Genomic DNA, 15,613 nt, shown 5'->3' with positions numbered 1-15,613 from the left:
TCTAAAATCAAATTTGCAATATTTTCAAACTTTGCTTCACATGGACACAAAGCACTAAGATACTACTTTATACACACATGCTAACTTACATCAACATACTGTCACACATATAAACTTCAATCTTATTACAGATGTCAACATGATGAAAGTAGACATCAGAATTACCAGGAAATCTCAGCTAACAAATGAACTGCTTTTCTTGCGCAATTGAAAGAAAACACAGAAAAATGCACTTGCAAGCAAACCTTTAATTTTCATCAAACGATTTCCTTGTAAACATAGAAGATGAAAAATTCAACCATGATCCCTATTATTGAAAGACAAACAGGGACTAGGTCCTCCACTTAGCTCTTCAACAGATCTGTAGATGTTTGATACAATTACCATATACTCATGCTTTCCAGTACACATAAAAATTACAGCTAAATTAAAAGGCAGTCTGCTTATTACTATATATAAATAACTGCTCAATCACAAGCATCCAAAGATAACTGTTGTTTAACACTGGGAACATTTCAACGACATAGTCTTCTGAGGACTTTGGGATTATACATACAATGGTACCTATCCAATAAACAAAGAACGTAAACACTAAGAAACGGGTTTTGAAATGCAAATTGGACAATGTATTATGATGCAAGGCAAAGTAAAGTTAACAGTATCAGTTATGCTGTAAAAAAATAAATTAACCTTTATGGCATGAAGCTATTTTAAAGGCAGGCACATGCAATGCGAAACTGTACAAAAGCCTGGGTGTGTCAAGTTCAGGCAGTGCTGAAAATTGATTACTCAATGGCATTTTTTATTTACATACAGTCTTTACGCACTGCTAGAATATCTACGTTCGTGTATCAGTTTAAACCCCGACTCATCAAAATCCACCGATCTCTTTATTTAGATAGTCTGCTGAACTACTGGGTGTACATTTTAAAGTAAATCTTTAAGTAAATCCTGAATATTTTTCATCATCTGAGTACCTCATTTCAAGCACTGTTCAGATGTGCAAGTTTATCATGGTCATTTACAACAGCTTTCTCATTTTGTAATTTTTCATATAAACTACTTATAAATACTTCAATAAATTTTATTATATAAATGGTTTATGCTTTATCATTACAAAACACATAATTTACAGCTACTACGCTAATTTTAATCCTATTAACCAGGATCAATACAAAACTTTAGAATGATCAGCTGAACCCTCCTCCTCCCCACCACAGAAAACCTCATTTAAGGATCACCTGAACTTCTCAGACACCATACTTCAAAAAATTAACCTCTGGCTTATTAAAGGCCCAAACACTGCAAGAAGTCCAGGGAAACGTAACAACAGGTACAATCCATTTATGATTTTAAATTTTGTTGGGAAATTAAGTTTAAACTATGCTATTTTCCCAACTACAGTAAATTATGTCACTAATGATCTATTAGATCTTACTGAAAAAAAATATGATGTAAAGTAGTTTCATATGAGGAACATCTATTACATTATACTTGCTTTTTATATTATGGCATCAGTTTCAAAACCGTACAAGAAATTCTTCATTATACAAATTAAATATTACACCTACTACATATTCTGAAGCCATTCCAGAACCGCCAGTATTATTGCCTTTAAGTTCCATTCATAAAACCACTCTGAAGGACAGGTTGTGAAGCTCACCTTCAACTGTTTAATTAGCACAAATCCAATGATTTTTAGCAGAACTCTGATACGTAGTATCAGAAGATCATCTTCTGACTGGTAAGCAAACTTGCACATTTTTTTTTCTTGTCGGTTTAAAAGATGGAGGATTTATTCCAAGATGTAAATCAAAACCAAATTATCTCAGCAAATCATGAATCCTATTTTAGCATTTTAAATTCAAATGCTTTGTTCTGTGTTTATTTAGCTACAAACACCCCACGATCTGGTAGACCTAGACTATTTAGAAATGTCTCAGCTATCAATGAAATTATTAGATGAAGAAAGATTATCCAAGCTAAGGAAAGTAAGGCAATTGCAAATAATACGGCTATGGGGTTTTTAAATCTCATTTTCTTACCCTTCCTCCCTTACATTTTAGTTTGGGTCAACCTCCTGTTCTACTAAGAGAACAACGCTAATTCATTCTTCGTTATCTTCCTTCTTAACCGCAGTACCACCTCTGTTACTGCTTTCCTCAGTTGAGGATTCAGGAGAATTACTGACTCCAGACTCTTCTGATGCAATCTCATCTTCATCATAAATAATATCTTCTGGATTTGGTGGTGGTGGGCAAAATTCCTCTGTAGGAAACATTTCTTGGAAAATAGTCTCAGCCTATTCAGGAAAAAAAGAAGCGTAAAATAAACTTTACCTTGAAATGTAATACCTTGCAGCAATAGTTTACATATATTTAAGATTAACCTCTGTTCTTTCAAATCAATAGTGATTTAATACTTCGACAGTATTGTAAACACAATTACAAAAGGAAGTCCACTCCTTCTCGCAGTCCTCAAAAAAGAAGCAGCAATCTATTTTTTTACGTTGTTCTACTAGGAAAGGCACAGCATAGAGCATTAAAAAATGCTGGGTACTCTACATTGTATTGAGACCAACGAAGATAATTTTTTGCCAGCAAAATCATCTTTTCCACTATAAAAATATCCCTAGCTGAAGTCAAATGCAAAGCATGGGAAAGATCTTGCCTCTTTTCTGGGAGAAGAATCCATTTCCCATAACAAGCAAACCCTGGGTGTCCATCTTAAATTTGAAAATTAGAAAACAATTTCCATTTCTTTTTTTCTGAACAGCTCATACATAGCTCAGCTGAGAACTATTCTCTTCCAGTGGAACATTATAATTAAAAATATATACTTGTATGCAATACATTTCTAACTTACTCAAAAAACATGTCTATCATTTCAACGTATTCTGTGCATACACCTATGTGCACGAATTGTGCCTTTCTGAAAAGAAATGCATAAGCAACTATTAGATAAAAATTCAGTTACTCGTTAAGATATAGCTCAAGGATTTAATTTGCAATGCCACTTAACTCTTCATGCCATTGAGGTTTAGAAATTAAGTACACACAAAAAGTCAAGTTTTCTGACCACTGCAATGAAAGATGTTAAAAAGAAATGTGTTCTTGATAACATCAGGGTAGTTATTACAACATATAGAATACAACTACAAAACCTGGGAGAAAATGAACCAAAAAAATGCCTTTAAAAAAACCCACAAGAATGCAAGGAGCTTTGTTAAAGGCAAAGGAATATTGCCTCTCGATTTTGTCTGTTCAGTAAACTATGCCCTAAAGACGACCTGTGATGAGAGCTCCCACATAGGCAAGAATACATTTAATCTTTATATTCATACCGCTACCAGACACTGCACTGAAAAAGCTGACAGTAGGGTCAGTTAATGCCAACTGCAAAGGCTGATTACATGATGTGGAACCCTGGACAAGAGGGAATTGTTTTCAGATTAATACATCATTGAGCATGTACCAAACAGCTTTCTGTGATAAACTTCACTGCCCACCAGCAGTGGATTTGTATCACCAGCACATGGATGTAGGACTCCATTATTAACTGCTTAAACGACCCTGTCTACTCTCAGTTCAATTTAATTTTTCATTCTGTGTCCTGAATGTCACTCTTCCATACCCACTTAAAACTCTTTTAAAACTATTTATATTAGTATATAAAAAAATACAAAAAAAAATATCTATTCTCTACTTCAAAAACACGGTTTTGTAATTTCAAAACCTTGTCTAGTAAGTCTAAGGGCCAAGGAGATAAAAATATCCCGCAGAAAGTATACAAATTAACTTTTTCAAGGCAAGAGAAAGACTTTCTATTTCATGTCTGCACTTGTCCTTGAGACTCCGAAAATATACTTCAACTATTATTGTATTTAATAGAGTACTGAAGAAAAGTGTCATTCTACACTACACGTGTGACAAACTAGAGCAGACAAAACATTTCCTAAGTAGTTCTCAACAATTATTTGAACTCCAATTAGTCAGCAAATATCCACTCCAAAAATAGTCACATAATTATGAGGTGGAACATGGAAATACTCAATACGTTACGCAGGACATCATGGCATTCATTATAACTGAGGAACTTCATAGTACAGAGTGCTTTCAGGTCTACCAATTTTTGAAGTTTTATTCAGCTGATGTAGAATGACCAATAATAATACAACAGCTCCTTTGTTATTACACCTTGATACTTATTGTAACTAATTAAGTTAGTAAATAGTTCCTTCAATATTTGGTAACTAAGTGTACCAGCTTTCAAGTGTGTGGATACTCTAATTTAATAACTGTTTGAATTTGAATAAAACTCTGTTTTGTTACTGGTTTACTGTATCCCAGCTACATACCCTGATGGCATGCAGACAAGCTGTATGGGCATTCATAGCAACTTTTACAGAGAACACTACCAGACTCACAGTAGTTTGAAATACAACACATTTTACTAACGCCGAAATCCTTCCAGATATAGAAAAAAACATAAACAGGTTAAAGGACAAATATTGCCATGCCAATTCTATTGCTTCCTCTTATGAACATGAAGATGCCTCAGAAATCTGAACTCCTTCAAGGAACATACTACTACTTTAGGACACAATAATTTGTGCCAGCTTGTAGCAGCTGAAAAATAGAAAACTCAAAGTCAGATGCTTTACTTGACCCATACATACAGAATTTAATGGAATCGTAAATGGCACATTTTATTTAGCCTATCCTCAGAGTAAGTAATTGCAGAGATCAAAATTAATTCAATATTTTACTAGCAATTTAACACTAGATTAAAATAAAACAAGAATCAAGTAATTTCTATACTGAGCTGTAGATGGCTAATCATCTGTAAAAGTTGTGGCGTCTTGCCTTCTAAATAATGTCTCATCAATACAAACAAACAGCATGGCATATAGAAGTCAGCAATACTAATGGTAATGAAAACGTAAATCAGGGGAAGTATCATTAAAACAGTAAACACAGAACTGATTAAAGGAAAATAATTCAATTTTCCAAGGTATCTCCAAGACTAACACACACAGTGATTTTTTTTTATTTTTTTTTTTAAAGTGTTCTGATACATGAGTTTGTAAATATTTAACGTCTGAAGATTTCCATCCCATTGCTAGGAAGATGAAAGTGATTTGGGCATAGAAGGCACATCAGCTTACATGTGCTTCCCTCCTTCAGCTGTCTAGAAGGTACATGCAAGCTGTGTGGGAAGGGTGTATTCAAACTGCAAGTTTTGCTTTATCTTCAGCCTGTCCTTCACTTGGTTCTCACACACGCCCCTCACTTTTATTTTCCCTTAGGACTTTAAATTATAAAAATGCTGAGATTAAAATATTTCTCACTCTAGTGACAATTTGTTTCAAAATTTAAACCAGGTTCAAAACCATGTAGCCTCTACCTGCTCTTTCTGATTGTTCCTCCTCTGAGATCTGCTTAACATCTATCTCACTGATGGTCAACAGATTTAACGCAAAGGCTAACTACAGCACCTAAAACACAGCTTGATCTGCAATACCATTACTCACTGGAAAGAAAAAGAGCTCTTAAGGTAAGACAAAGTTGAATGCTAGGAAAGGTGGCTGTAAGAATTAGAAATAGGCTGGGTTTTGAATGTATTTAAACAGCTTTTAACTTGCACTGTTTTAAATAACAGAAGATCTCATTTAGAAAAGAACTCATTCACCGTTTAAAACTGCTACCATAATAATTGTTTTGCATTATTTTTTGTTTTTACAGTTCTTTATCCTCTTGGGAGGCAAATTATTGCCTTATAAAGCAAAATGAAGGGTACTATTAGCCCTTAATTATACTGTTCTGACCCTACAGTTCAAGCTATGTCAGCCTTTCCACTTTAAAAGCTTATTTTTAAGAGGTTTACGACTTTGTCATAAAAAATCCTGCAACTGGTTAGAAGATGGCATGCACATTCTCTGAACATGGTCATTAAAAAAACAGCTTTAAAAATGACTAGTGCCAGTTAATCCTACAAAGATGTAAAAGTGTTCTTGGGTTAGCTCTGAAAGCACCCTAACACCGCAGGGACTGCTGTGGTAGATTTGCCTAAGAATTTACACCTTCATTACCAAGATGGATCTCTGAATAAAAGAGCAATGGAGAAGCATTCCCGTAGCTGCCTTTTGTTGAACAAGTTGTGAGCTACATATTCTCATGATCGTCTTCAGCTTAACAGTAGCAGAGAAGGCACAATGAGAGGTACGATATTAAGTTCTTTGTGAATTTCCACATAACTACCCTTGAAAACCTAGTGTCCCTGCAGATTCTGCCTATTGCCAACACAGAAGGTGGCCATTTCACATTCGAAGCACCAGTAGTTTAAGTACTGCTATGCTATGCCTGCTACTAGGCAAGCTGCCAGTAGTTTTCAGCTCAGGATTCTAGTTAGCAGGAACTAGCTATGGTAGACACACGCAAAGACTGAGAACTAAAAATCAGAACCGAGTGTGATTTGGTGCCAAATACTATGTCAAGGTCACAAATAGAATGACATTCCCCTCAGCTCCTTCAGAGACACAATTACACCCTAGTTTTTAAATACAGTGATACTAAGGCAAAGAGAAGGTAAACTCAGACAGATAGCTTAATAGACCAGATTAGTAATTCTGATGGGTTTTTTCCCCCAGTAAGTTTTAGGTTTGTGACTATGTGCTGTAGGTATTAAAATACTCTGATGATTTTTCCAACTTGAAACTGCAGACAGGCTTTTCTGACCTTTAATTTTGTACCGCTTCTCTACTACTGCACCCACTCTTTAACCTTACAGGTGAAAGACTACATATTCTGGGGAGTTATCATCTATATTTCCGACTTATTTGACTGTTTTCCCTTTCCACAGAATTACAGCAAGTAGCCATTCTACTAAGATCATCTTCAGGTACTGCTGTCTTCTAGGTTCCCTTTATTTGACTTCCTTAAGTCTTTAAAATTCAAGTTCTGCAATCAAAAAAAATGATCTGCCCAACCTGTTTGACAGCACAGTCATTTCCTAAAGCAGAGTCTGGTCCAGAACAGATATAAACATTTGAAGGTAAGCCATTGTATGATTTTTTCTCAATTCCAGAAGAATCTCTCATGTTGAAGTAAACTGCCCAGAGGACTCTAGGTTTTTGCAGTTCTTCATTTTCAGTCTCTGAAAAGAAGAAAAAGTGTTTCCTGTTATCATTGTCCAGGTGTAATAAGGAAAATATGTAATCCAGCATACTAAAAGTCAATTCATTAACATGGAATTACTGTAATAAAGTAAATTATTTTTCTTTAAAAAGCCAATTAATTTTGGTTTCTTTTCTGAGGTAGTCTTTCATCATACTTTTCTTTTACAGCTACAGGTATGTAAACTATTTATTCTGTACAGACTATACCACATAAGAACCAATTATCACCTAAAAGCATACTAACAAGAAGCTTGGTCTAAATTTAACACCTTTCTACTTCATGTTATCTAGTTTACTCTGGATAAACTCCATGAGCATATGACAGTCTGAACAAGTCCTCCACAGGCTGTGCCAACTTGAGGCTATTGCATTCCATGCGCAATGGTATTTTTGATGTACACTTTCCCCTCCACCCTCATTTAATAGTTCATCTTTGTATGGGAACTCTTCTCATAACTGACCTTTGTGTGCTTTAGGATTGAACATCTTCAGGCCAATCTAAGGAGACTAACTATTGCTCATGGATTAAATAACAAGAAATTTTAAAGAAAAATCCACAAAGAATACCTCCCCCTCAGATTAACTGCAAATCAAGTATTACCAAACCCCAGAATTACCCTACTTGAGATGTGTGATATGCAGTTTGTAGAATCTCTAAACTGTGGAAATACTGCTAAATGAAAAAAAAAAAGATTAATTTACATTTATCTACATTTGTTGAGGACTTCTATTGTGCTACAAGACTCATTATGAATACAAAATGGTCATAAACTACACCTTGCTTGTTCACCACCTGTACCTTCTTGCAGTTACTTTGCACATTCACACAGCCCCTCTGTACACAGGCAGAAAAACCCCTGGGAAGATGAAGGTCACTTTTTAATGCTGCAGAATGCAATGGAGGAATACACAACATAGATTCTTAGCTTAATAGATACTATTTGTTTGGCGTATTTGCTGTCCCCTTTTTGGTATTTTACTTCCTCTAAAATAAATGAAGCTTGTAAAAGACCTTGCAAGATTTACTTCTTTCCAAGGAAGAAACTTCTAGATAACAACGGCATTCAAAACAGTATTTTAAAGCAGTTGAATTAGAAAAAAAGAGGTAAATCTATGCTATTCCTTCAGTACCTTTTTATAACTGTCAAATATTTTTTAAAAAATAGGTGCTAACCATACTGAACAGTTTGAAATATAAATTAAATTCATCAGCCTGTGAAAGCCTGAGCCCTAATACAGGGCAAGATGCTCTTTAATATATTTAAAAGTTCACATTGCTCATAAAAGTTACTTCTTCCTCATTTAGGCAGGAAAATGAATGGAGTCCTCTTCTCCAGGTGACTTTGCCTCTTTGACCTGCCATGGCCCAGTGCTCACTTTATCTGGTGATTCATTTTCAATAACTCCAACAGTATTTGTTCTGACATTTTAATTAAAATACGACCACTACCTCATCCTGATGATAAAAAGGCCTATGTGTCAGTGAAAACTAGCTTTTCAGTGCCTCAGTGCACCTGAGGACCCCTATGATCACAGAGTTTCTACAGAAGAATTTCAGTCAGGTTCTAAACAATATATCATTTCAAAATTGGATCACTTTAAACATTAAGATTAATGCTAACCCCCTCAAATGATCAGAAGACACTAAACTGCAAGCTAATCTTTTCTTCACCAATTGAGTCTTTGAAACACATGGCACTGTCTTGAACATTTAAGATATATGATAAATATTAGAAGTTGGAAATTAGCAGGCTTTAAATTAGCAGATATAAACATGAAAAGTGTTTGCAGCTCGTCAGTGTAATAGTTTTCTATTTACAAACCCTAGCTGCATTCTACATATTTGTTTTTTAAAGGCTCTTGTACTACAAACCTAGTAAAAGATTTACATCTTTGAGACGTCAAAGATGCCTTTCCTGTAAGCAAGCAAGAAAGGAAATGCACGTTATTTACAACTTCCTACTAAAAGCACTTTGTTCTCTAACAAAACCAGTAAGATATCTGCTTTTTCATGAAAAAGTAGAGGGGAAAAAAAAAGTAAAAATGGAAAAGAACACAGAAAACCAAACTTGTGAAAAGCAGAACTCAACACTTCATGAAACACTGTTCTTGGTTACAGGGCCCTGAGAGGAAAAACAGAAAATTCTATCTGAATTCATGTTATGTCTCATGAATGAAGCACAACAGCAAATATTATAAGCAAACCAATTACAAATATTATAAAATACTTCCACATCTTATCAACTTGTGTATATACAAACATAAACACTTCCACTGACAGCTAAGTATTGTTTTCTCATAGAAGAACTACGACTTACTGTATTGAAGTATGTGCACACTACAATTAAAAATGCTCTGCCAGGGTTAGAACAGAGCAACCTCTTCTATGTGAATACTAACTATTCCATGAGCATCTACCAAAAATGTGATTAAATTTCAAAGACTTCTGTGGAACTTGCTCAAAGTATCTGAGGGACAATTTCTTTCTAGGCAGCAACTGCTTTCTTTGTCAACAGCTGCTTTCCTCTGGGACTGTGAAATTCTCCATCTTGAGGTCAAAGCTCATGCAAGTAGCTGGTAAGGTTTCCTTCAATTTAGGGCCAAACAGTTTATTATTGGAGATTACCAGTGATCTATCTTCCTAATAACACTGCAGTGTGTAAGAACTTTAAGCTTCTACTGCTTAAAGCAGAATCCAGACTATTTCAACTAAAAACAGCATACAAGGAAGCACCTGAAGGTAATAACAAAAGGATGAGCAACAGTCTTAAGAGTGAGTGAAGACAAAAGAAACCCAAGAAGCTTACAGCACTGAGCACATCTGGCAGCTGGAGGAGAAAAGCAGTTCACCAACTTTTGGGGGTTTGATCACTTTTGTTAGGGATACCCAAGTGATAGAAATCACTAAGAACAGGACAGCATAAAAATCCAGATTCACAAGTATTTCATTTCATTACTGTACCTTTGGAAAGTCATGCTGAGAAGCAAATATGATTCCATGAAAAAAGCCTGAAAAAGTCAAAAGTTCCTAGACACTTACAGCCATGGCCCTTGTACACTGAAGTTAAATCACAGCTTAAGAAGACTTGGAACATTAGATCATGAAATACAAAAAATCTGACATCTGTCTAATCAATCTCACTCTCAAAATAGATTCCTTTACTTTGAAATGCTAATATCTAAATAGCAGCTCACCATATGCTGACTCTGATGACAGATTCAGATGTTCAGTAATAGATACTTTAGTTACAAGGGTAAAATGATTTTTTGCAAAATAATCTCTTAATGCTTTAGTTATTTATTTTTACCTTTTTCCATATTTAGAATGAATAACTTCTGTACAACAGGCTCTAAATCTTCCCTAGCAGTTTTAGTTGATGGACAGGTTAAATGGACTAAATCTGTTAAAAGAGAACACAAATTACAATCACCAATATACACATATACAAATATCATTTATTACAATTTTTAAAAGGCACAGCAGGCTTTTAGAAATCACCGCTCTTCATATAAATTGCTTGCTTTAAGCCAGAGGAGTACTGTATTATGGAAACATGTATCGGAAAATGATGACACGAAAAGATTTTGGACCGCAAGAACAGATCTGTGGAACTATAGAATCAAAATTCACCTTACAGCATGGGCAAATCAATGTCACTAAATCCAATACTGTATTTGTGAAAATCCACACTTTTGCTTGAATAACGCACATTTGATATTAAGATTTCTTGCTCATATACATGTTTGCATGAAATTAAAGTTGATAAACAGATTCCTCATGGAACATATTATTCCTTTATTCTGTTTTTCAAACTATTGAAGTTGCTGACTCCTCAGAAAAGATAATCATGTGATGCAGCTCTTAACCTCTTTTCTGGTCCACTGGTCTCTATTCAGATAGAGAACCAGCTACTCTGCTGCTTTATCCACCTGATTTTACATCCATTCATTCAGAATGTAAAAGCCTCATCTTAAAGCTTTTCATACAACCACCTTACCGGACTCATTTGCTACTGAATGGTCGTCTGGGAACTTACCAGCAGGTAAGTATCTTTCAGAGGATCATGAAGACTCTGTACAAAGTTTAAGCCAATTAATTTTTAATTCATGACCACACATTTCTGACCAGTTTAACAGCAATGTATAGCTATGGCGTTACTTTCATAGAATCACAGCCTGGTTTGGGCTGGGAGGGAGCTGACAGCCCCCCGAGCCCCAACCCCCGCCAGGGGCAGGGACACCTCCCACCAGCCCAGGTTGCCCCCAGCCCCGTCCAGCCTGGCCCTGAGCACTCCCAGGGATGGGGCACCCACACCCATATTTTAACTCCATATGACATTTTTCTCCTTTCACTCTGAAGCCTGGCTACGTTTGTGTCATTACCTACAAGTACATTGTACATATCTTGAATGACTTCCTGGCTGCAGTTATGCCACAAAGTTTTGACACTGACTCCAGAAGAACAAGAAATTTAACACTTCATGCTCCTCTTCTTTCAGATTACACACACAGAGATTATACTCAGATTTTTTTAACTATTTAACCGAAGCCAAACCTTCTAAAAGGAATATGTACTAAAAAAAGTAAAAGAAAACAGGTGATGATAATGAAAGCCTCCCTGTAACCTTAACTAAATGTTAATAATGGCAAACATGGTAACACAATCTATTCTTTCCTCAAAAAAACCAGCTATAAATCCCCAAAGTTCACATAATTTACTTTCTATAAAGTCTTTTTTATTATCTTTAAGGTTATGACTATGAGTCACAGTCATCAGTATATATTTTGATTATATTTGATTTACTGAAGTATAACTGCATTAGTTACAGTGGTTGCCAACATTTGTCTTCAAGTAATTCTTCTAGCAAGAAGAACGATGAGTTTAGTCCATGATTTCATCATTACAGTCTCAATTTTTAGGGCAAGTGAAGGAGTTTGGTTCCACTCAACTGGCAATACAGATTATGTGCCTGTCATTTATGCAGTGTGATCAAAGAGTAGATGTATTTGTATACTTATCTTAAATAATTGTTTGAAGGAGAAATCAGTCAGGTTAAAACCCATTTACAGATAATGATGTAAAAGTTAAAAAAAATTATGAAATATGCCTTATAACTAGAACTCAGCTGTACCTACAAAAGAATTATATTATTTCAATACATGAAGACAAATTTCATTAAGGAACACAGTACCTTCTCTTCTGAAATGAAAAGAATTTATGGAGAAAAGTAAATAACAGAAATCTTAATTTTTCAGCACAGCAGAAATTTGCATGAAACTAATAATTTATATCTACTTGAACATCAATCCCTTAGTTTCACTTCCTGCTGTATGTATTTTGTGAACCCTTAAATAACACGAATCAGCTATTTAAAGGATAAATATTAACAACATGTTTTATAACACTAAGTTCTTAATTGCAGATTTATCTTTTTTTATTATTTAAGTATAAACTTTGAATGACTTAATTAGTTCCCTCTTTTTTCATATGCAAAGAACTGAGTTCAAGCCTAGGTAACAGTAAAACAAATTGGTTAGTATTACAGTTGCTTATTTTTTGTTAAAAAGCATTATGTCAGGTAACCTCTAATTCTATCTATGTTCCATAGTGTCCCAAATTGTTAATCTATTTAACAGCATTCAGAAGAAGAATTTGCAAAGATAAATAAATACTCAACAAGAACTTTTTTTGCTCATCTGTTTCAAGTTCACATAGAATACCAACAACAGTCACAGAAAACTGTTAATGGAATACTAGAATGTTCCTTCTAGAAAGGTGATCTCTCATATTTTTAGAATTAAAGAACCTAATGCAGTAGACGACAACAACAAAGTTCTTAAAGAATTTCTGTAACTTCACTCAAATATATCATGATGCATTCCTTTCCTCCAGATCTCATAATGGGACATAATCCCAGCTCTACCAAAACTTTCAGAAGATAAAAAGCCCCCAAATACAGTGTACTTCAGGTACTTCAATATAATAGTTCAGCTAAGGTAGTTTATTTTCAAGAAAACTTGATGACAAACTACCAGTAAGATTCACATACTTTAGAGTATTTTTTAAATCTACTGAAGGAAAAATGCATTATTGTGTAAATGAAAATAAGTCTATTAACCTAGTTATTAGTTGTTCAGTATATGCTGATTAAGAAAAAAGTAGACACTGCAGAAGAAACAAGAATATATGCTCCAAAATAATCTGCTAGAAATAATACTGAAATGTACTTGATGCTTATATTGAGAACCTATCCTTATGAAAACAAAAATCTGTAGCATTTTTCATGAGGCCACACAGTCCTACAGCATAAAGAATCTCTTAGGTTTCAAAGGCAGTCTGAAAGAATTAAAAAACCCCATGCATCTATGTTAACTAAGATCCCGCCTTTTTGCTTACAGTTTTTTTTTCAGAAATTATTTGAGAAAATACTTTGGTGGGTTTTGGTCATTTAATTATAGCGGTAAGTGAAATTCTTGGCAGAAAACTTTACAACGAAAACATTTCTAAATGTTAAACAAAAACCTTAATATTTTGTCTTGAAGACACAACCTTAGCTAGTTATAGTGGGGAAGAAAGTCTGCTACAGCTCTCCACTAACCTTATCTGCCACTCTACTAAAACTTCGGTTGTCTTAATCTTGTAGAATAAAAAAAAATGTTGAATTCTAATATTTTATCTACAAAATAATACAGCAGTCATAACAAAAAGCTCTTTGTTGGTGCTATTTTATAATGACTGTACAGTAAACAAAATACTGTCCCAGTACTAGTAAGACTACAACTATCAAGCTTATTAGCCACATAACTGTTAAAAGGAACATTTGATGTTTGATTTGTTTGACAATAAACAACAATATACTTTATTACTATGAAAATCACAATAAGACTCTAAATAAATAATGATCATATGTAGTTTAAAAAAAAATGAATGCAAGAATTGTAGTACGATCTCTACACCATATGAAACAGCTCAACTGCTACAGAATGAAGACAATGGACTCTTCCTCTCATTGACACAGTCAAAGGGAAAAATAGTTATGATTACATACACCTTGTACTTACAAGTGTCCTTCATGCATGTCATGGTTGAGGAACACAACTCAATGATGCAAACTGCTGGTTTCCCTAGATCCACTGGAGGCACTGTCAAAATGGAAACCTATCAGCCAGAAAGAGTGGCTTATGTTAAGGCAGAGTAACACGGAGGATGAGTCAACCAACACAACTCTGAGTAAAGATGAAAAATAACTGCAGTTTCACAATTTTGTTTTCTGGTTTATTATAACAATTTGTGCAATCAATCCTGCAGAATTTGAACATTCAAGAATTTCTACCCAAGTCAGCAAGGGCACCTTTGTTAGGAATGTCTGCAGCTGTGGACCAGAAAGAAAACCTCCTATCACAGACCTTTCCAAAAGTATGACTGTTTAGAAACTCAGTTGGCAAAGAGACTGTAAAATTGTGAACACTGGGCAGAGGAATGTTAGGTGGGGACGACTGGAGTGCTTTCATGCAGGGCTGATAGTGGCAAGACAGGAAGACCAGCCTACCCTGTCATGTGTGTTCTTACTTTGTGGATCCTGCTTAACCCTTAAGAATACAGGAAGTGTACAGAAGAAACAACCCAGATTAAAATCCTTTAAAATTAAGGTCTGCAAAGACTGATGAAGCAGAAACACTTAAAGAACGATCTGAAAGTATACAGTAAGAACTCTGAACATCAAAAGTGAATGTTAAAAAAAACCAAAAGAACTTTGAACGAAGTTTAGACAAGTAAATAACAGTTAACAGAATACTAACGGTAACAGTTTATTAAAAAGCAAGCAAAATGAACTGCCTTTAAGACAGCAGCTTAGAAACTCTGTTAATTAATATAGTGAGAACCAAACAGGGAAATGCAAGTAATTGAACTAAACTAAAATAAAATTCCTGATATTTTTAAAGAGATTAAGGAATTAAACAATTATCAGTACAGAGAGCCGACTAAAAAGCTGGATTCAAGCAGAAACAAAAGCGTTAATTCCTACCAGCTAAATATTAATACACAAAAATCAGAAAGAGGTAAGTGATACAAAATTGATACATACCTGCTGCTCTGAATCTGTGTTTAGTACAGACTGATCTGTAATGAGCACTGCTCTGGAGATCTGCCTACAAGAAAATAAAATAATTATGGAATTTCACAAAAACATAAAAAAATGGCAATTTGGATTCAAACATGATACTGTGGGAAGGCTGTTTAACCATATAATCTTTATTAGTATGATCGTTAGTGGGATATTTTACCTGTTGCTGAAGCAGGAACACATCTGGAACATTAATGTAGTATTTTCAATGACAAAAATGATGATGAATGAATGAGCCACTGTAATTATATAAAACTACCTGAATAACCTTCTAATTTTTTAAAAGATACTTGGTTTATCTGATCAAGAT

General features: G+C 34.7%; 1 protein-coding gene across 1 annotated transcript in view; it reads right to left on the bottom strand.

The window, feature by feature from the left end:
* Nucleotides 1-228: 228 nt before the first annotated feature.
* The window catches only part of CHM (CHM Rab escort protein), a 70,393-nt gene continuing 55,008 nt past the window's right edge, over nucleotides 229-15,613 (bottom strand). Inside the window, exons 11-15 of the mRNA XM_037407967.1 lie at nucleotides 15,265-15,328; nucleotides 14,240-14,336; nucleotides 10,486-10,578; nucleotides 6,989-7,155; nucleotides 229-2,302 (exon numbers count right to left, since the gene is read on the bottom strand). Of these exons, the coding sequence (XP_037263864.1) occupies nucleotides 2,108-2,302; nucleotides 6,989-7,155; nucleotides 10,486-10,578; nucleotides 14,240-14,336; nucleotides 15,265-15,328 (616 nt within the window). The 3' untranslated portion in view covers nucleotides 229-2,107. The remainder of the gene's footprint in view (nucleotides 2,303-6,988; nucleotides 7,156-10,485; nucleotides 10,579-14,239; nucleotides 14,337-15,264; nucleotides 15,329-15,613) is intronic.

Source organism: Falco rusticolus, chromosome 14, assembly GCF_015220075.1.
Source record: "Falco rusticolus isolate bFalRus1 chromosome 14, bFalRus1.pri, whole genome shotgun sequence".
Lineage (NCBI taxonomy): Eukaryota > Metazoa > Chordata > Aves > Falconiformes > Falconidae > Falco > Falco rusticolus.
Note: the sequence above shows the minus strand (reverse complement) of the source record. Positions and strands in the feature narration are given on the sequence as shown.